Source organism: Ranitomeya imitator, chromosome 6 (genome assembly GCF_032444005.1).
Source record: "Ranitomeya imitator isolate aRanImi1 chromosome 6, aRanImi1.pri, whole genome shotgun sequence".
Lineage (NCBI taxonomy): Eukaryota > Metazoa > Chordata > Amphibia > Anura > Dendrobatidae > Ranitomeya > Ranitomeya imitator.
In genome coordinates, this window is record NC_091287.1 from 440,234,668 (window position 1) to 440,256,848 (window position 22,181).

Genomic DNA, 22,181 nt, shown 5'->3' on the forward strand with positions numbered 1-22,181 from the left:
AGTTCTCAGTGATGAGCTGCTATATTAATTTTTGCTTGAAGGGTAAAGAAAACCTCTCTTCAAGAATAAGCCTAAAAAACCCACTTGAGCCTGGACCATTTACAGTTGTGATTTCCCATCCAACTCAGTTTTTTGACTGTAGTGAAGTAATCTGACTAATCGCCGATGGGCGTCTCCGTTTTATAGTCTAATATGTTACTTTTAGTGCGATGCTTTGCGTAATGTTTAGTAATATTAGGCCTTTCTCAGATTTGTAGGAAAATGTATTTTCAACAGGAAATGATGAGGATTTTCTTAGAAGTGGAGAGGGAGGAGGTTCTTCTTGGCAGATGTGATTTAATCAAGTGCTTGGATAGTACAACAAACCTCTTATATATACTTTGTTCCCTTGCATAATATTCATTGCTTATTCAACACCCTTTCAACGTGCAGATGTTGGGTAATAGGATTTTTCAGTGTTTCATAGACCAGCATAGGCTCTCATATTAGTGCCTTATATGTGACGCTGCAGGAAACTTGGCCAATAGCTGCCAAGACCTCTTATTATTGGAGTGCACAGAAGGTGCCCGTTCTTTTCTGGCCGTAGTAAGAAACATTATTCTATATACACAAATGCAATTTTTTTAAGACAATACCAGGAGTGTATTGAAAAGGAGGGACAAGTATAAAGGAATATGTATTTTTTACTTTTGAATACATTTTCTTGTTTGGTTTGAGAAACTGCCTCATAAAGCTACGGTATATGTAGCCCCATCCTTAAGAGCATCTGTTGCTTAGCAGGTCTCCACAGTTATGGCCACTTTACTTGGGTTATAATCACATTGTTTCATTCTGTTGAGCAAAAATGAGAAAAAATAGTTTGAAAATGATGGCCAAGCACGATATGAGCAGGCCCTAAGTTGGAGGCTGTCCCTGGTGGGCCCTAAGCTGGAGGCTGTCCCTGGTGGGCCCTAAGCTGGAGGCTGTCCCTGGTGGGCCCTAAGCTGGAGGCTGTCCCTGGTGGGCCCTAAGCTGGAGGCTGTCCCTGGTGGGCCCTAAGCTGGAGGCTGTCCCTGGTGGGCCCTAAGCTGGAGGCTGTCCCTGGTGGGCCCTAAGCTGGAGGCTGTCCCTGGTGGGCCCTAAGCTGGAGGCTGTCCCTGGTGGGCCCTAAGCTGGAGGCTGTCCCTGGTGGGCCCTAAGCTGGAGGCTGTCCCTGGTGGGCCCTAAGCTGGAGGCTGTCCCTGGTGGGCCCTAAGCTGGAGGCTGTCCCTGGTGGGCCCTAAGCTGGAGGCTGTCCCTGGTGGGCCCTAAGCTGGAGGCTGTCCCTGGTGGGCCCTAAGCTGGAGGCTGTCCCTGGTGGGCCCTAAGCTGGAGGCTGTCCCTGGTGGGCCCTAAGCTGGAGGCTGTCCCTGGTGGGCCCTAAGCTGGAGGCTGTCCCTGGTGGGCCCTAAGCTGGAGGCTGTCCCTGGTGGGCCCTAAGCTGGAGGCTGTCCCTGGTGGGCCCTAAGCTGGAGGCTGTCCCTGGTGGGCCCTAAGCTGGAGGCTGTCCCTGGTGGGCCCTAAGCTGGAGGCTGTCCCTGGTGGGCCCTAAGCTGGAGGCTGTCCCTGGTGGGCCCTAAGCTGGAGGCTGTCCCTGGTGGGCCCTAAGCTGGAGGCTGTCCCTGGTGGGCCCTAAGCTGGAGGCTGTCCCTGGTGGGCCCTAAGCTGGAGGCTGTCCCTGGTGGGCCCTAAGCTGGAGGCTGTCCCTGGTGGGCCCTAAGCTGGAGGCTGTCCCTGGTGGGCCCTAAGCTGGAGGCTGTCCCTGGTGGGCCCTAAGCTGGAGGCTGTCCCTGGTGGGCCCTAAGCTGGAGGCTGTCCCTGGTGGGCCCTAAGCTGGAGGCTGTCCCTGGTGGGCCCTAAGCTGGAGGCTGTCCCTGGTGGGCCCTAAGCTGGAGGCTGTCCCTGGTGGGCCCCAAGCTGGAGGCTGTCCCTGGTGGGCCCCAAGCTGGAGGCTGTCCCTGGTGGGCCCCAAGCTGGAGGCTGTCCCTGGTGGGCCCCAAGCTGGAGGCTGTCCCTGGTGGGCCCCAAGCTGGAGGCTGTCCCTGGTGGGCCCCAAGCTGGAGGCTGTCCCTGGTGGGCCCCAAGCTGGAGGCTGTCCCTGGTGGGCCCCAAGCTGGAGGCTGTCCCTGGTGGGCCCCAAGCTGGAGGCTGTCCCTGGTGGGCCCCAAGCTGGAGGCTGTCCCTGGTGGGCCCCAAGCTGGAGGCTGTCCCTGGTGGGCCCCAAGCTGGAGGCTGTCCCTGGTGGGCCCCAAGCTGGAGGCTGTCCCTGGTGGGCCCTAAGCTGGAGGCTGTCCCTGGTGGGCCCTAAGCTGGAGGCTGTCCCTGGTGGGCCCTAAGCTGGAGGCTGTCCCTGGTGGGCCCTAAGCTGGAGGCTGTCCCTGGTGGGCCCTAAGCTGGAGGCTGTCCCTGGTGGGCCCTAAGCTGGAGGCGGTCCCTGGTGGGCCCTAAGCTGGAGGCTGGCAGGGATTTAGTCAGAGTGAATGCCATGTATTCATTGCCACCATGGTCAAGGACATTCATGTATGACCAGTTATGTATGATTATTGCTTCTTCTCTCAATGTCTCCTATGTGTTTGTGAGAACAACAAAATGACATGTTATGGCAATATACTTTACGACTTTTACATTTGTGGTTGATGAAACGATATTTCACTATTTTGGATTGGAATGGAAAATATAATGGATGCCTTATGCTTTTATGATTTTCTCTATTGACTTTAAGGCTACTTTCCCACAATGAGCTTTTGATGTGGCTTTCATGCGGAATTTCTGCAGCATTTCTCCACTTATTTAAATTGGGTTAATTCTGTCTTTTCATTGCGTTATTGTGCGTGTTTTTTTTCTCTTCCTTTTAACGTGTGTATTTCGTGTTTGACGCTTTGTTTTTGATGCTTCCTGGTTTCTTGTTTTGACAAAACTTTGATATACGTAGGTGTGGATTACATGTGTTTTTGATGAGTTTTCGCCTCAAAAACAGACTAAAAACGCATTTTTATTTTTTTTGCTGATTTTCCCATGTAAGTCAAGAGAAATTGACACTCTGTGGATTTGAAAAACGCACGGCATGTCTGTGAAAAAAAAAAAAAGAATCTGAGTGGGCAAGAGATTTCTATAAATCCCTTCCACTTGGCTGGAACTGTAAAGCGCTATGTATTTGATGCTGGAAAAACGCACAGCGTCAAAACGTAACCAAGAAAGCATCGTGGGAACGTAGCCTCATAGTAAAATATGAGCGTGGGGGGATTATGTAAACAAAATAACATCCATGAATGTGCACTCGTGAAGGACTAGTCTCAAGTTTGAAAGTTGTCCACCATTCATGGGATAGGGTGTAACTTTCTGATCACTGGGGGTCCGACCATGGGATCCCCCACTGACCCAAGAACTAGGGTTCTGAAGAGCCCCATGTGAATGACACCGTGGCCGATCATGTGTACCGCCGCATTTATTGTGAATGGGTCCCTCTGAGGTAAGAGTGCAGCTCTTGGCTGGCCTTCGGGGCGCATGATCGAGCACTGCTGCATTTACACAGGGCGCTGGGTTCTCGGGATTGGTGGCAGTACGAGCCGCCCAAAGTAGTAGAATTATTAATGGACTTTACTGGGATTGTTAGTTCATTTTATTAATCAGTTAAGTCTATGATGGATATTGCCAGTGTAATATGCGCTTTACTGTGTAATATTGATGAAGGCCGTGAATCCCCCCGATCTGTTTCAGGGGCTTGGTTTTCAGCACCAGTGAGAATCCTGTGTAACATTCGCTTTCGCTTTGCTGTCGAGCCGTGACTCTTTCTAATATACGCCGGCTGACATCGTCTTTCCAGGAATTTTCTTCCTCGCGTACACATTGGCTTCCTTCAGATTCATTCATCTCTAGTTAAAAACAGCTCCGGAGAAAGTGCAGACTCAGTCCTTCAACATCTCCTAAATGAACGTCTTAACTGGTATCTTAACCGCCGTGGCGAGAGCTTTGTATCAAATCCGACTCAATCATGCACTCGCTGATGTCTTAAGTGCGAACACGAAAGCAATATAAATTGTAGACCACAAGCGTTTTGTAGTCCGTGGTTTGCTTCCTCTCAACACACAAGCGCACACCCCGTAGAAGCCAATTGTAAAAATGCAGCAAGACTGTCTTCAGCCAGCCAAAAATAATACATTTGGCATTAGGGAGTGCAGCTGCTAATTGGCTGCTGCCTGAGAAAATGGTACGCTTGGCGTCTACTTAACGCTGTGGGTTTGGCAGCCGGCCAGGTACAGGGTCAGGCTGTTGTGAATGAAACCGGCGTGTGGTGAGGGAGGAGTTAAAAATGAATCATGTCTCAGATATGACAATGCAGAATTGGACAGCTGTGCGTTCCCCAGAAACATTTGCTTTTTATTTCTAAGGATTTAATGGGTAATATGTGACCAGAACTGTATACGGCACGTGATAGACATGGAGTGACGGAGAGCGGGGTCTGCCGTCCAGACTACTACAAATAGTTGTGTCCCACCAGACAGTGTATGACCTGCATTCCTCATCACAAGCTCCTCGCTTGCCCGTAGCCGCGATTCACAGTAAAGAATGTCCTTCTGTCTTCTAGCTGGAGTCTGGGGAAGAAGTAGAAGTTGAAGAATTTTATGTGAAGTATAAGAACTTGTAAGTAAATGTTGTGACCGCTTCACTTTTTTTTGTTTGCAAGAATAGATGTCATAGCAGAGCAGAAATGTTTAGGGTAAGGGGCAGAAAACACTTAAAATTGTCAGATTTTACCAAATTTCATCAACACATTACATGAAAAATCCTCTTGGGTATGGAACCACAATGCAAGGGTTTTTTTTTCTCATCCATTCCGTGTAAATTTTGTGCTACAGTCGCTAATTGCGTAGGGTGAAGTGTATGGCAAATCATTAGCAAAATTCAGGGCATGACTCGTGTGGATTTTGCTGCAGATTTTTGAAGCCCAATTTAGTTACGAGATGAACACACCCTTAAATACATTTTTCAGTTATGAAAATGCACTATAACTGTACAAGAAATTGTGTAAATTGCAATTTCCCCAATACACATGTACGGGAGTGATCCAGTAGTATCGATGCTACGAAGTGTTGCAGATTCTCAAAATGTTAGGACAACTTGTTCTGTCTGCTGATGAATTGTCCAGGAAAAGTAGAGTGTACTACACTCCATGCATCTACGTCATTGACACATTAAAGTCTTGGAGGTTGGGATGCACGGCCGCGCTGCCTCTGGCGTCCTAGTCAGGGAGGTAAATATAGCTTAAGAAAGTTGATTGAAAATTGCTGTTTGGCACCAAACAAGCACCTTCCTCAGGCCGGTCAATGGTGTGGGCTAGACAAAGCCAATCATTGACGGGACTAGCTGAGCCACATCAGATAAAGCACCGAGTTTATCAAAACTACAGCAAGAAGCCCAATATGTGACCCTGCAATAGCAGAAGGGTCTCTGCTCTTTCATAATGCTATCCTTAGATTGGGACGCATGAACCTGGTGAGCACCCGCACTTAATGAAGATTTCCCAATCTCGGAATATCTGTTGTGCTCAACTTGAGCATTTTCGGTGTTCTGCGCTGATATCTTTAGTTTGGTGAACCCTTGGTAATTCTGGCATTTTAAAAGGGGTTGTCCATTACTTGAAAACCCCCTCTTCTTAAATTCTAAAATGCTCTCAATAAAATAAAAAATGCACATACCACCTGGACCCAGCACTGTTCCAGGGATGTTTGCCCCAAATTATTATGTCAGTTGAGTGCTGCAGCCACTGATGGTCTGTAGCCTTTACAGCTCTGTCTGTCAAAATTGTGAAGGCTGCAGCCCATCAATGGCTACTGATGGGCTGCAGTGCTCACATGACATGGCATGCCCAATTTTGCATCACAACACGTCCGGAGTGTGCCAGTGACTTGTTATTTTTACATTATGGCAATGTCACCTGACCGACAGGCTATACAGTGCTGACATCACTTAAACGGTGCTAGCCCAGGAGGTGTGTGCTTATTTTTTTATATTATTGGGGCTTTTTGCATTTGATAAGTGGTTGTCCAGTAGTAGATAATCCTTTGTTTTAAGTTATATGCATTTTTCCATTTGAAGAGAGGGCAGAGCCATCAATCCCATACAAGAGTGTGGCGCCATGGTTGAGCGTGTACGCGACTGCTCCGTTCACGTAGTGGGTCTTAGAACCCCGGTTCTAACAATCATTGGGGTCCGTGCTATCGAACCCCCATGGATGGTACATTTATCACTTGGCCTGATCAAAGTTGTTTAGTAAAATCCCTTTTTAAAGGCATGCAATGCAAATTACAGCGGAGATCTAAAAAATTGTAAAGAATTAAAAGAAAACCAGAAAGTCCCTTTAATGATGAACCTGCAGTGTAGACGGAACGTGTTATGTGATCTGTTCATCCGCTCACGTCCAGTGTTACTGCCATGTTGGTCACGGGAACGTCTCTCCTTTCTGTAGTTCCTATTTGCACTGCCAATGGGCATCTGTGGAGGAGCTCGAGAAGGACAAGAGGATTCATCAGAAAATCAAGCGTTTTCGAGCCAAGCAAGGCCAGAACAAGTTCCTCTCGGAGGTAAGTGGCGCGGCCATATGTACAGATACGTCTGAGAGCTCTGTAGTTTGAAGATTTCAGTGTTGCCGACAGGATACAAGTTGGCTTCCTGCTAGAATGCATAGTAAAACTTGTACTATGAATAATGGTGTGCTGTCCCGATCTCATGATTGACATCTCCCCACCTTCAAGAATAATAGTTGCCGTTTTCACCTAATTTGTAAATGGTTTACGATTGAACCTTCGCCCTGAGGAATAATCCGGGGCTTTGCTGTAATTATTTTTTGTGAGCAGGTGTTTAGGAAGCCGCCGTTATCGCATTAGATTCCTATTTATTTGCAGTCTGCACTGAATGTTTGGAGGGAAATCAATGCTCGTCTGATCGATCTTGTTTGATTTCAGTGCTCTTAAAGGCTGAATTATTTCCCAGTGCACCTCCTGAAAGGGTTCAGTCTGCTTCTTTGTAAAGTTCGCCAGAAAAATGAATCCGCAGCATCTGATCTCTTTTACTGAAGGAAAATTTCACCATTCTCCATCTAGCAGTGGGTGATCGGAGATTTTTGTGTGGTTCGCAAGAAAATTTAAGGTGGAACGGAGCAGGTTAATTATCCGCTATTATCCAGAATCTCCACCCATATGCGATGCTGCTATCAGAAGGTCGCCTGGCACCTAGTAAATTACATGCTGCCGTCACTTGTCCAATATTTCATTCATGCATTGTCTTTCGCTGATAATTTTTATTTGTCCTTCGAGTCCTGACGATTGTAAGGGTTAATGTGGGTGTAGTGTGTGAGCACTCATGCATATTCTGGTCATATCTCTCGGAGAGCTAATTATGCAGGGGATTGTGGCTGTCCTTCTCAGATTTGGACAATTACCCACATGGGACTAAGCTTCTGATCACCAATTTAATTTCACTTAGATCTGTATGTAGAGCCAGAGCAAGGGTCAGGCGGATGAAAGTCTTCACTGTTTCCCCTCTCGGTCTACCCTAGAAGTATAATACTTAAGTGTAATAACCGAGCCTTAAATTTACGCTTTCAATCGGGGAAAACTCTAAAATTAGCAGAGAGGTTCCTGTGCTGTCAAATTTGTCTTCCCTGACCTGAATTGATGAAATATTGTTCAACATATATGTTCACTGTCCACTATAATCTCTCAGAGTGTTTATAGGATGTGCACCAACAAACTGAAGACCATTAGTGATTACATAACTATATGTATTAATTGTGTAGTTGGAGGGATTTATAGAGATTGTGCTTTCTGTTTAATATAACGTCAGGAAATGAAGGCAGACCTATTAAGTCTCCTGACATGTTTTAAAGGGACTCTGTCAGCACAGAATGACTGTTCAATTTAAGTCCCACTGCTCGGTTCTTCACGGCGGGGCCAATCCTTTATATACACCTTCCCACCTGCTTGTTTCCCCTCAATCTCCATCCCCCTCTTCTCTGATTGACAGCTCTGGCTTTATAGAGCCAGAGAAGGGTGGAGATCAATGGCAACTAGGCAGGTGGGAAGGTGTATGTAAATGATTGGCCCCGTCGCAAAGCACCGAGTGTCTGGGCTTGTTTTTTTTTAGTCATTCTGTGCTGAAAGTCCCTTTAATGGCGGCTTTGTTCCTCCTGGAAAAGTAAGACTAGGTTAGCAATGGGTGTTATCATTCACCTTGTCGGTATCGCGTGTTTTTGCGCAATATGGCCCTGTACAATAAGTGTTAGATTGTATAAGGAAAATTGAGAAGTGGAATGGTGACACCCAGTTGTCAGTTCATGCCTACCTTTCCAGGAGGATTAATAAGGCTATGTTCACACGTTCCTGATTTCCCTCCTTTTTTTTCAGGACTAAAAACTGCAGCTCTTGGCAGAAAACGCAGGTCCTTTTTTTGGTGCTTTTTTGGTGCGTTTTTTGATGCTTTTTTTATGCAGTTTTCTATGCAGAGTCTGTGTGTTTTCTAGGAAGTTTTTTAGGGTTAAAATGGCTGAAAATACCCTAACCCTAACCCTAACCCTACCCCTAACCCTATTCTAACCTTAGTGGAAAAAAAAAAAATTCTTAATTTTTTTATTGTCCCTACCTATGGGGGTGACAAAAAAAATAGTAAATGACCCCCACCCGCCTTTATTTTGATCACTGAGATAGGTTATATCTCAGTGATCAAAATGCACTTTGGAACGAATCTGCCGGCCGGCAGATTCGGCGGGCGCACTGCGCATGCGCCCGCCATTTTGCAAGATGGCGGCGCCCAGGGAGAAGACGGCCGGACGGACACCGGGAGGCCGGGTAAGTATAAGGGGGGGAGATGAGGGCACGGGGGAAGGGGGCGTCAGAGCACGGGGGGGTGGCATCGGAGCATGGGGGGGTGGGATTGGGGCACGGGGGGGCAGCCACACTGCAGCGGTTCTGCGCCACAAACCGCAGAAAACCCGCAGATATTTTTTTTCATCTGCGGGTTTTACTGCGGGTTTGACCTCACAATGGAGGTCTATGGGTGCAGAACCGCTGCAGTTCCGCAAAAAGAAGTGACATGGTACTTCTTTTTTACCGCGGCTATTCAGCGCGGCTTTTTTCGCGATTTTCCGCAATGTGGGCACAGCAGTTCCTGTTTTCCATAGGGTACATTGTAATGTACCCTGCATGGAAAACAGCTGCGGACCCGGAGTGGGAAAATCGCGGCAATTCCGCATGAAAAAAAGGATGGTGTGAACATGGCCTAAGAGAAATGAAACACTGGTGTAGCATTGTGCCCCTTCTTTTCACTCCACAGTGGGCACTTGAAGTGGGTTGCAGTGCATTTCTCTGCACAGGTAGCTGGCGGCTCGTCATTGTGCAAGGGAAGCCGGTGAGGGCATTGCGGTGATGCTCTAGAGCTGCAGCCCCTTGGTTCTCAGGACCGTTAGGCGTCCCAGTGGTTGGACCACCATGGTCATAAAGTGTGGCTAGTGTTGAGAAAAACGTCAGAACCCTGATCCACTAGCTATGCCAGCAGTGAGTGGCCGCTGTTCCACAGTCCTATTGCCTGTGACATCCCTGGACCCTCTTCCAATTAGTAGCCCCCTGCAACCTCATGCATGCACAACGCCACAACATAATGATGGCGGCCTACCCATCAGAAGAGGTGTCGAGGATCCCTACGGCTGACGTGGCTTCTCTTCCAGGATCCTGTATATCCTTTTGCTCATCTCTAATGTGGGAATATTCTAGTGATATCCCAAAACTATGAGATGGGGAAAACCTCTTTAAAGGGCCATTAGTGGTCTGACTTCTTTTTCTCTCCCTTTTTTTTTTTTAATACATGATGAATGTTAAATGCCTAATATGATTGCCCTGCATTTAACAAATTAGACATCCTTGAGATCCCGCGGTTCCTAGTAGGGAATAGTAAATCCAGCACCAGCATCTATTTTTATAAACTGGCAGGAAAGTGGTTAACCCGACACCAGCACTTAAACCGCGCTCCTGCAAGCTGTAGATTTCGAGAAACGGTGTGAGCTATAAGCCCTTTTCGATTGCTCATTAGTGAATTGTAATTTCACACTTCATTTAAAATATTCTTCAACTTTCTCCTGCTGTAAAAGGTTTCACACAGTAATTAAGAGGCCCAGTTAACAAAGTCTGAGGAGTCTCTTACCCTCACGGGGAGCGGTGCTGCTGAATTGTACAATTTCAATTAGCATGTTCGAGGTTGTTGAGTCAGATTTCCATGTTTCTGTGACCCTATAGGCACAAATATGTCCTTGGTGCAGAAAGGTTTTTCCCTTAGGAGCACCGTAAATAAGACTCTGATTTTCCCGTTTGTCAACAGATTGAAGATGATCTGTTTAATCCCGACTACGTGGAAGTCGATCGGATACTTGACGTCTCCAATAGCACAGACGAGAAGGGCGAGGTAAGGGATGTTCTTAATGGACATTGTTTTTATTCTCCTTTTAAAATATAAATTGAAATGATCACATTATTTAATTTTTCCTTTTTACGAATGGATGCTCAGCAGATTTTCCTCCATGCATCTACATCCTGAAAATCCATTGCGTAGTACAGTGCCCTCATTGCAGACTAGATGAACTGAGGTTGTAGATGTGAAATCCTTAACATGTTAATTTAAGCTTCTGATTTTGCTGTGGATTTTCCCTATCAGTGAAATAATGTAGTAAATCCCAATAATTCCCTTAATGATCCAGCTGCAGATAAGCCCCCTGTGGTTGTACCCCATGGTCGAGAATTTCACAGCTGAAAAACAGGGCTTTTGAGTTGTTACTTAGTTTGTTCTCAGTCAGTCCGTTAGGAAAAACCTGCTGATCGATTTCCTTTTATTTCCATTGCAATCTAAAGAAAGCAGGTGATAGGGGCTGATATCAGAGATGCCATTTATTAGGCTGTGTTTTGTTTACTTACAATGAAGGTTTTATCACCAGGACATTATCACTGACTGGGCATCTGAGCCCCGGTCCAACCACGCCCCCTCCTCTGATAGGCCGCTCACTGTCAATAGACTAAGTTCATGGGAGCTGTGTTGTGGGTGGGTTTAGCTTTCTCAGCTCTGCTACATGCTGCGTCTAATAACTGAAGGTGTCACAACTGCTGCATCCAGTAAGTGATAAGTCGTTGTAATCAGGGTCTTTTTTCCTACATTATGCTGCGTTCAGATGAGGTAGGCTACTTTCACACTAGCGTCGGAATCTCCTCGTCGCAATGCGTCGGGCAGAGATTTCGACGCTAGCGTTTAACGCACTGCACAACGGAGGCAGCGGATGCATTTCTCCGGCGCATCCGCTGCCCCATTGTGAGGTGCGGGGAGGTGGGGGCGGAGTTCCGGCCGCGCATGCGCGGTCGGAAAAAGCGGTCCGTCAGGAGCAAAAAAAACGTTACATGTAGCGTTTTTGCTCCCGACGGTCCGCCAAAGCACGACGCATCCGTCGCACGATGGATGCGACGTGTGGCAATCCGTCGCAATGCGTCGTCAATACAAGTCTATGGGGAAAAAACGCATCCTGCAAGCACTTTTGCAGGATGCGTTTTTTCTGCAAAACGACGCATTGTGACGGATTGCAGTTAACGCTAGTGTGAAAGTAGCCGTAGCAAAAACATGGTGACCGATTCCCTTTTAAGTGTAACTAGTCCAAAGCAATATGTGCAAATATTTTTACACAGAATTGTGTGTACATATAAAGTCATCATATCATGCTTCTCTCTAACTAATTTGTTAGGAGACTACGTGCACACAAGTATACATAAAAAAAATCATCTGATCTCCTTCCAGAAAAAGCACATGATGAAATCCCCTATATTGTCTGGCATTTGCTTCTATACAGTAGCAGCTATTAATGTTTACAAGAACAAAAAACCATTTCCACTGTTAAGAATTGCAATGTGTTTTTAGAAGTCACCGCTGTACGGTTGATCTGCATGTGCTGTCCATGTAAGGTTGTTTTTTTCCAGACCGCACCGAAAATATGGTCTGTGAACATAGCCTCACTGTGCATTTGAAAATTAATCTGTCCGACAAGAATAAAACAAAGATGGGGGGTTATCCTGCACTAACAAGCAGCTAGTTGCTACCTACCTGCCTATTGTGCTCGGCGCCGTTCTGTGCCGGCACTGAGCGGTCACTGAAGTCTGCCGACGTCACGACAGCAGAGCAGCAGTTTCTCTTCCTGTTGACAGAGCGGGTCTACTGATGTCATGCTGATAGAAAGCTGGCCCTCCGCTGCCTAATTGGGGGAATTTGGCTGTCAATCAGCATGGCGCCAGTAGTCCCACCCTGTCAGCAGGAAGAGAAACTGCTGTTCTGTTGACGCTGAGCAGCTGACTCTGGCAGGCGTGCTCAATGACCGGCACTGGGTACAACATGCAGGTAGTTTCCTCTGTTAGCAACTACATGCCTATTAGTTCGTGGGCACATTTTTGTCTTTTTTTTTTCAGTCCAGGATATGCCCTTTAAATATAAAAATCAAAAGTGATTGAGGCAGCACACCATATTTAAAGTTGAAAAAAGTGCTTTTTAATGGCCCATATGGCGACGTTTCGATCCTAATTGTGGATCTTTCTCTGGCGACGTTTCGACCCTAGGTGTGGATCTTTCTTTGGCGGCGTTACGATCCTAGGTGTGGATCTTTCATTGACGATGTTTCGACCCTAGGTGTGGATCTTTCTTTGGCGACGTTTTGACCCTAGGTGTGGATCTTTCATTGACGACGTTTCGACCCTAGGTGTGGATCTTTCTCTGGCAACGTTTGGATCCTAGGTGTGGATCTTTCTCTGGCGACGTTTCGACCCTAGGTGTGGATCTTTCTTTGGCGACGTTTCGATCCTAGGTGTGGATCTTTCTTTGGTGACGTTTCGACCCTAGGTGTGGATCCTTCTTTGGCGACGTTTCGACCCTAGGTGTGGATCTTTCTTTGGTGACGTTTCGACCCTAGATGTGGATTTTTCTCTGGAGACATTTCGACCCTAGGTGTGGATCTTTCTCTGGCAACGTTTCGATCCTAGGTGTGGATCTTTCTCTGGCGATGTTTCGATCCTAGGTGTGGATCTGTCTCCTAGGAGACAGATCCACACCTAGGATCTAAACGTCGCCAAATGGGCCATTAACAAGCACTTTTTTCAACTTTAAATATGATGTGCTGCCTCAATCTCTTTTGATTTTTATTTATAAGAACTGGTATGAGGCTTTGCACCCTATCCTAACTGTGCTGTTCTATTTTTTTTCTGATTATTATCCTTTAAATATAGAGATAACGTTGCCATGTAAATACATTTTCACGGTTCTTTTTTTAACACTCCGTCTTGTCTCCGGAAGCCTATCACCCACTACTTGGTAAAATGGTGCTCCCTTGCATACGAGGACAGTACATGGGAGCTGAAGCAGGACTTGGATCCAGCAAAGATTGAAGAATTTGAGAAACTCCAGAGCAGGGAGCCAGAAGCAGAGCGCGTGGTAAGAATTGGCACCGCCGACCAGTGTTTTTATTTGAAAATAGCTCAGTTATGTGGTCTTTCGGAAAACCACTAATGGGATTTACTGCATTTGAAACAGGAGCGACCTCCTGCCGACGAGTGGAAGAAATCGGAGAGTTCCAGGGAGTATAAAAACAATAACAGTCTCAGGGAATACCAGTTGGAGGGAGTGAACTGGCTGCTGTTCAATTGGTACAACACGTAAGTATTTTTCCCACTCTCCTAGCAGTAGCTTTACTAAACTTTAATGGCTTTGTTTCATGGCACAGTTTAACCTTACAGATTTTATTGGCATCTTAGGACCGGAGTTTATACTCTGTAAAAAAAAAAAAAAAGAAAAAGAAAAATGTGGAAAACCATATTTTACTGCGCTCAGATCTTTTATAAGCTCTGGCTTTGTGTGAATGCTGGAAAATGTTTAGAGGCAGCGTTCTGCCGATATAGTCACATTAACCCTTTCCTCGAGCTCCTGTCTGTAGTGTGCATTTCTAAAAAAATAAGGATCTTTGTGGTTGTGTTAATCAGCGGAGCACAAGGCAGCTGCCCCCCTATGTTATTAGGAATCCCCCCCCAGCCTGTACACAGGCATGTATGTGATGGCAATGAATCACACAACACTACATCATCGCTGCTTTACATGTGCGCCGTTCCAGCTGCTGAACGATGAGGCATACTTTCCAAGCTGGAAGGAAAGTTTCCCCACTTCGTCTGTGCAGTAATAAACTGGGTCATAATATATGTGCCGTGCGTGACTGGTTCCTGGAAATGCGGCCTTTATTTGCCTTTTTTTTTTGCCGAGGATCATGGGAAATATAGTTCGTCCACCGCTGTGGTTTTGCCGCTTGGTATATAACTCATCAGACATCTTATGCTTCCAGTCATGCAAATCTAACCTGAATGACAGACATTGCCTGTGGCCTTGCTTAGTTTCCCGACTGCAGGGTAGCAGGCTCAGTATTTTACGGATGTAGGGTTTCTCTTCCAGCACCATCACAACCTATGCGGGCATTGGCACACAATGGGATCTGAATGGTTTGTGTTTACAAGCTAACCCCATACATTTCAAGTACACAAGAAACAGAAAATCCACAACAAATCTGCAGCAGCAAAATCCGGGATGTAGATTTATCCCCAATGGAAAGGGGTGACATTTTCAGCATAAAATAACAGGCTATAAATGACAAATATGAGCCGCACCGTTCAGTTTACGCTGCCTACTTTTCTTGGTTAAATTTCAATTAATCTCATCCTCAAAGCTGATGCTGTAATGCACAGCGGATTTTGTGTCCACATGAACTATATATATATATATATATATATATATATATATATATATATATATATATATATATATATACATATATATATATATATACCGTGTATATATATATATATTTTGTCCATATATACCCTTAAAGGAGTGTTTTCATGTATAAAAGTTATCCTCTTTCCAAAGAAATCCCATAGTCGGTCATTTAGCGATCAATGCCTGGTTAGCCCTCGCAGTCTTCGTCTTATGCCGATAACTGTACATTTATTGATCAGTTTATATATCCTAAGCATTCTGTGTACTGTTATTGTATGGGCAGATGGGGTTAGACATTCCCTTTATCGTGGACACGTCTATTTTTTCACATACAGCCAATTGGCTATTTTAATGGTTTTAATATTATGTGGGGGGTTTTGTCTCGGATCAGTAACTATGGATTCTTTGTAGGCGATCTCTTCGTAGTAGGATACTTATTTTTCTTGCAATTCATGTATTTTCTTCATTATGCTTTAGGTTGATCTCGGTTTATAGGGTGGTGTCCTCTCTGCTTTTTGCTTTCCGAAGGATATCTTATCTCTGGGGGTCCGTGGCCCTCACCCGCTCTGAAGAGCCTAATGGAGCGGAGGTCGATCATGAGCATTGCCTCATTATTCATTCTTAAAGGAACGGTTAGCACAGAATGGCTGTTCAGCAAAGATAGCTGGGGACACGAGCAGGTGGGACGGTGCACTTTCATGTTTGGCCACACCATGATGCACCAAGTTCCTGTGCTTGGTTTGAACAGTCATTCTGTGCTGACAGTCCCTTTATAAGAGCGCCAAGACTGTGATGGATGCTAGCATTCGCATTGCTCCATGAACATATGATGTGACGGTGCTATAAAGCTACTGAGTACAATTACCCTTCAATTTTTTTCTATTTAGACGAAACTGCATCTTAGCCGATGAAATGGGCTTGGGTAAAACCATCCAATCCATCACTTTCCTGTACGAAATCTACTTAAAAGGGATCCACGGCCCGTTCTTGGTTATAGCTCCGCTCTCTACAATCCCAAATTGGGAGAGAGAATTTCGCACATGGACCGAGCTGAACGTGGTCGTGTATCATGGAAGCCAAGCAAGCAGGAAAACCATACAGCTCTATGAAATGTACTTTAAAGATGCACAGGTTGGTAGAAGAATGGAGACTGAACAAAGCTTTATTCTTTTTCAATTTTTATTTAATAAGAAAAAAAAGGCTAATAAAAATGACTACTGCTGTTCAGAGTTCAATGATGCGCCTTTTTATTAACTCTGGATCTGATGGATTCTTTTCACCTTTTGTAACATGTAACCCATACACATTTCTACTCTTTTACAGGATGTTGAAAGGACATGGCTAGATAATGGTACAATTGTGTTCAGGGCAACTGGCTTTGTGTGTGCAAGGCCACATATCAGTGTATCAAAGCCGTGAGCCAGACAACACCACCATGAAGAGTAGATTATACTGCTTCCTAGACAACCACTCTCGTAGGACATAGCTGTGGTGAAAAGAGCCACAATTTGGGCTCCAGAAATAAGCAGGAACATGGTCCATGCTGGAGTAAATTAAGGCCTTCGCCATTCTAGAAATACCCAGGGCCGATGATTAGGAGGAGTTGGGGCTTGTATTTTTAGCGTTTCCCCGCTCGCTGTCCTTTCTGCTTCCTAGTTGGTCCTTCTGAATGATGTTCGTGATGTGTAACTTTCCAGCTGTTCCCAAACTACAAGAGCCACCTTGCTCGCGCTCTCTGCGGGTTGCTTGGGGTTAAAAGGCTGTTGGAAAGTAGCAATTTGCTTGAGGACTTATCCACAACTTCTAATTTTACTGCCGACGGTTCGGAGCCATACTTATTTGTAACGCAGCGAATTGTCGAGCACCAGCTTTAGGACGTTGTGAACATGTTGGTTTTCAGTCCTGAATATTAAGGAAAGTAATCTATTTATTATAACACAACCCTATTCTTCCTGCTCCCTCTATCTGAAACCAGGGCCGAGCAATAAAAAATACCCACCGGTTCCACGCCATCATTACAACATTTGAAATGATTCTGACAGACTGCCCCGAGCTCCGAAACATTCACTGGCGGTGTGTAGTCATTGACGAGGCTCACCGGCTGAAGAACAGGAACTGCAAGCTCTTGGAAGGGCTAAAGATGATGGCTCTGGTGAGTACGTCCTACATAGCTTCTCCCTGGGAGGTGCTTCATTTTCCGGGTGGGTGCCTTAATATTAATGGCATTGTTTTATTATCTACGTCTCCATGAAACACCTTTGTGTTCCTTGGAATATCACTGTAGATTTGTTTTTTTTTCTTCTTCTGCATTAGTCTTTTACACAAGAGCATTTTATGGCAGGAGGTGCCACGTGTGACTGCTGAATCAGCACTGCCGGGTTCTGGGGTTGTTACCAGCATCTGTTCTTTAAGCATTAAACTGGGAGAAAATGTCGTTTCTTACCATAAATTTGTGGATTTGGATTGAGGGTTGTGGCAGCCGTTCATAGCTTGTGGCTGCCCAGCTATAATACTGACTGTGCTCCAAGCGGGGCTGACAGGAACATGTTCTCCTCATTTATCTAGGTTTCCTTGCGTTGTGTAATTCTGGATAAATTCTAATATGATGAATCCCAGCTTACGGCTAAACTACTATCTTTTTATACTGTACCCTTTATGTGTGCGTCGGGATAGCCATACAGTCTGCATCCGTTTCCCTATACGCAGCTTGTGTTTTGTATTCCTTATCCCTAAACGTAGAACTGTTGGACCTGTTTTGTGCTGATAAAGGTCTGCCGCTTAGGTGTAGTGAAGGTTTGCTGCCTTTTGTTGTCATGTAGCTGCCTGTTCGCCGCTCTCATCTTTCCCTTGCTGTGCTTTCAGGAACACAAAGTGCTGCTAACAGGGACCCCTTTGCAAAACACTGTGGAGGAGCTTTTCAGCCTACTGAATTTCCTAGAACCTGAGCGCTTCCCTTCAGAGAGCAACTTCATGCAAGAGTTTGGCGATCTGAAAACTGAAGAGCAGGTACGACCCCAGTCAGTCAGTCTTTGCCTTTCCTACGGCAAGCTTTCATCGATCACAAAGTCTCCTCTTAATACGGGACAATGACAGGGTATTTTTACTTTCTCACGTTGCTAGGTACAAAAACTTCAAGGCATCTTGAAACCAATGATGTTAAGACGTCTGAAGGAAGATGTTGAAAAGAACTTGGCACCTAAGGAAGAAACGATTATCGAAGTTGAGCTGACAAACATCCAGAAGAAATATTACAGAGCCATTTTGGAGAAAAACTTTGCCTTCCTCTCTAAAGGAGGGGGTGGTGGACATGCAAATGTTCCCAATCTTCTAAACACTATGATGGAGCTGAGGAAATGCTGCAACCACCCCTACCTTATTAACGGTGAGCGCTTGTTGAGTCTATATGTGGTAGTCAGATTTTGGATTCTGGTGGCCAGTTGTTGGCTATGGAGCCTACAGATGGGCACGAAAATATTATGCACACTAAGATAATTGTGCTCTGCACCTCCACACAGCATCTGGATACATGGCATTGAAGAGGTTGTCTCATTATGAATCCCTTGTCTATATGTGTTATTATAGCACACGGGCATCATGGATGAGAGATCACCCCATCTGAGCCAGAACGGCTGGCCATTAGCAGTCATCATTTGTCATGTACTACATGAATAGCCATTTATTTCATTGGCTAGTATTGAATGCCTCTTTTATAGCCAGCGCAAAGTGGGTATAAGTAGCCCAACCTCCGAATAGGGGTTGTCTTCTGGAGACTACTCCTTTATTAAAGTGAATTTCTCACCAAGTGTTTGTTACCTCATCTGAGAGCAGCATTATGTAGAGGCAGAGACCCGGATTCCAGCTATGTGTCACTTACTGATGTAGTTTTGGTAAAATCACTGTTTCATCGGCAATAAATTATTACTAGAGGACAAGTAAACCTGCTGCCATGTAGTCCTCCATATTCATGTCATCCGATAGGCAGCTTTCTGTGTATACTGTCGATAGGGGCCTGGCCATACCAAATTTATAAATATGGAGGACTACCTGACAGCAGGTGTACTTGTCTTCTAATGATAATTTCCTGCAGATGAGTTAGCGATTTTATGAAATTAGCAAGCAGCTCAGTAAGTGACATATTGCTGGATTCAGGGTCTCTGCCTCTACATCATGCCGCTCTCAGATTAGCTGGCAAAAACCTTGTGATAGATTCCTTTGAAATAATATTTCTCTCTGGTTGACCGTTATAAACGCTTCCCCCAAATACCTGCTTACATCCAATGACTTTTCCCTCTTGCTAATATCAGGTGCATAGATGGGCTCATTAATTCTTGCTTTAGCCTCGCAGTAATGCTAGAGTTTGACTTTGATGCGCAAAAAGGATGCAGATCTTAACATCCTCAGGGTAAGGGCACAAGATTACCCGTTCTTCCTAAATCAAAATCTGCGCAGGCTTGTCTGCTGAACAGTATCTTATGCCTTCATCTTTATATAACCAGACGGTAATAAGCTAGCAATGTCTACGCAGATACATAGACCCTCCCTTACATTATGTAGTAGCCCTAATATCCTCCTCCTTGTGACCGGCTGCTGAAAATGCCTGACTGGTGAGACCTGACGCTATGACGTCTTTTTGAAGGAAGAAAAATGACAAAATCTGTTGCATATTTAAATGTATAATAAAAACATGAAATAGAATTTAAATACAAACTAATAATTAGATTCCATGTGACAAACTAAAATGACCATGGTGCCAATTCCCCATGATTTTGGATTTCTGGTTGGATTGCACTAAATACATATAAGCCCGGTATAGTTGATCAGGTGGCTGACCTCCATTTTGGCCTTTGAGCTGTTCCATACTTTGTCGTTCTTCGCTCTGCAGTAAATACATGTATTCTATTGTGCCTGCTGTGATGTTTCGGTAGATTAGAAAAGTCTGATGAGATTGCACAGTTCTTGTGGAGAGAGAGGAGAATGTGGGTGGCTGTCTCTTTAAGAGCGCATCTGCATTTCCACCTAACCCCCTCATAAAACTGTTTGCAAATTATATTTAATTACAACCTGGTAACCTGCAGTGATTGATGCGCGGCGTCCTCCAGCCCCCTATTTCCTTTTCCCTCAGGCTAAGACTCTCACTCACAATAACATTTTTAGACAAGGCTGTCACTCGTGGGGGCGGATTTCATCCTGGGCAGTTTGCCCCGGGCCCCTTGCTGCTGACTCAGTCAGGAGCTGCTTGTGCCGTCTGTTTGGATGTTTGCTGGCTTGTGCTTTCCTCGGGGCCCTGCTTGCTTTTTCTGCCCTTGGACTGTGAGCCCTCCCCTTTAAGCATTTACGATATGGCTTGCTTTTATAGTAGTGTTTCTCGTTTGTCAGTCCAACGGCCAACTAATTCTCGTCACATCCTGTTTCCAGACTCCTCAATCAATTAGCATGCGCCCAATGAACTTGCTTTAGCATGGATTTTCGGTTGGCGAAGCAGTGAATCATGGCATAACTTGTGCCATGCAAGGGTTAACGGATCTACATGATTTGTACTACTTACAATATATAACCTAAATATTACCTTTTGCAGTAAATTTTAGATGTGGTCTACATCGTGAACTCTTCATGGGACCAAATTGGTGCCTATACTTAAAGGGAATTTGTCAGCAGGTTTTTGCAACCTCATCTGAGAGCAGCCTGATGTAGGCAAAGAGATCCTGAATTCAGAGATGTATCACTTAAATTACTGGGTGCAGCCGTTCTGACACAATCAGAGGTGTAAGATTAAGCAATGCAGCAGAGCTGAGGAAGCTAACCCCGCCCACACCACAGCTAACCCCGCCCACACCAGGCCCTGTATATAGAATATCCATAGACAGTGAGGAGCCTATCCCAGGAGGGGGCGTGTTGGACTAGAATGCATGAGCCGCTGTGTCCCAGCAATGATAAGCAAGCAGAGGCATAGCTAAAATCTATGTATTAACCCCTACCTCATGAAGTCTTTAAGGTGTGCAATATTGCAAACTCTGTGCTAGCCGTGGGTGGCAAACACTTCTAACTACACAGGGTTAACTGGCCCCCTATTACAAGATTTTACATGTAAACACTCATGTCGTTAATCCACAATGTTCCTAATTAGCGATTTTCATCCTGAACACAAGTATAGATATTCCTTCACGTCTGCCATCCTCAGCGATAGATCCGAATTTCCACTTCTGAAATGCTGCACATCCCTGGCTCCCATTTTACCTTTACTCTCAAAATCTCCACAGGTGCTGAAGAGAAAATTTTGGAAGAGTTTAAAGAAGCGCACAATGGTGACCTTCCAGATTTTCCGCTCCAGGCTATGATCCAGGCCGCTGGCAAACTAGTCCTGATTGACAAGCTGCTGCCAAAACTGAAGGCTGGTGGCCACAGGGTGCTCATCTTCTCCCAGATGGTGCGTTGCTTGGACATTCTGGAAGACTACCTCATCCAACGCAGGTGAGTATGTGTGTGAGCGGAAAGATAAAGCGTGCGCTCTGTTTGCAGATCTGTCACTGCTTGACTGACTAGGAGAAGGCTGCAATGTTGCTCATCATCGCTTTCATATCAGGGTGTAGACTTTGGGCCTTGTGGCTTTAAAATTAAAAGCAATCTACGTTTACTGTCTGCTTCATATCGCCTTCATTTATTGATTGAGATTGAATTCCCAGAGCAGGCTCAGATTCCTTCTGAATGGCAAATGTGACTCGTAGCAGCAGGACTAGACTCGCTGCGGCGCTGCCGGTCCGGCGGCCACGAGGCAGGCAAGCGGCAGCTCTCATTTCAATTCCGTTCACAAGTTTGCAGTTGAAATAGATCAACCTTTTCAAGGAGGATGCTGTTGTTTTAAGTAAATAGAATAAATTGAAGTTCTGGTCTTGATAATAACCCGTCTTTTACAGATACCCATATGAGAGAATTGATGGCAGAGTGAGAGGCAACCTGCGCCAGGCTGCTATCGACAGATTCTCCAAGCCTGATTCTGATAGGTTTGTGTTCCTGCTGTGTACAAGGGCAGGAGGTCTGGGCATTAATTTAACTGCTGCTGATACTTGCATTATCTTTGATTCTGACTGGAACCCCCAGAATGACCTTCAGGTAAGAGTTGTCTTATTTCTGCACTGTTAGCCTTTATTTTTGTTTTTTCTTTTATGGGCTCATGTTTTGGGTAATGGATCTTAAGCGGAGAAAGTGTCTTAGAAGATTTTATCTTGACTCATGTAAATTTTATCTGGTCTTGTGTGTCATAAGCCAAGTGTGCCCAAATATTTTTTCAACTAAAGGATGTTGCTGCTTTTCAGACTGTGAGCTCTATTCAGGCAAACATCATT

At 45.3% G+C, this 22,181-nt stretch overlaps 1 protein-coding gene across 1 annotated transcript in view; it reads left to right on the forward strand.

The window, feature by feature from the left end:
* CHD7 (chromodomain helicase DNA binding protein 7) overlaps positions 1-22,181 on the forward strand; it is a 177,585-nt gene that overhangs the window by 137,776 nt on the left and 17,628 nt on the right. The window contains exons 7-17 of the mRNA XM_069731389.1: positions 4,604-4,659; positions 6,485-6,599; positions 10,384-10,467; positions 13,378-13,515; positions 13,615-13,736; positions 15,729-15,972; positions 16,817-16,993; positions 17,704-17,847; positions 17,962-18,223; positions 21,099-21,309; positions 21,753-21,948. Coding sequence (XP_069587490.1) covers positions 4,604-4,659; positions 6,485-6,599; positions 10,384-10,467; positions 13,378-13,515; positions 13,615-13,736; positions 15,729-15,972; positions 16,817-16,993; positions 17,704-17,847; positions 17,962-18,223; positions 21,099-21,309; positions 21,753-21,948 — 1,749 coding nt within the window. The remainder of the gene's footprint in view (positions 1-4,603; positions 4,660-6,484; positions 6,600-10,383; positions 10,468-13,377; positions 13,516-13,614; positions 13,737-15,728; positions 15,973-16,816; positions 16,994-17,703; positions 17,848-17,961; positions 18,224-21,098; positions 21,310-21,752; positions 21,949-22,181) is intronic.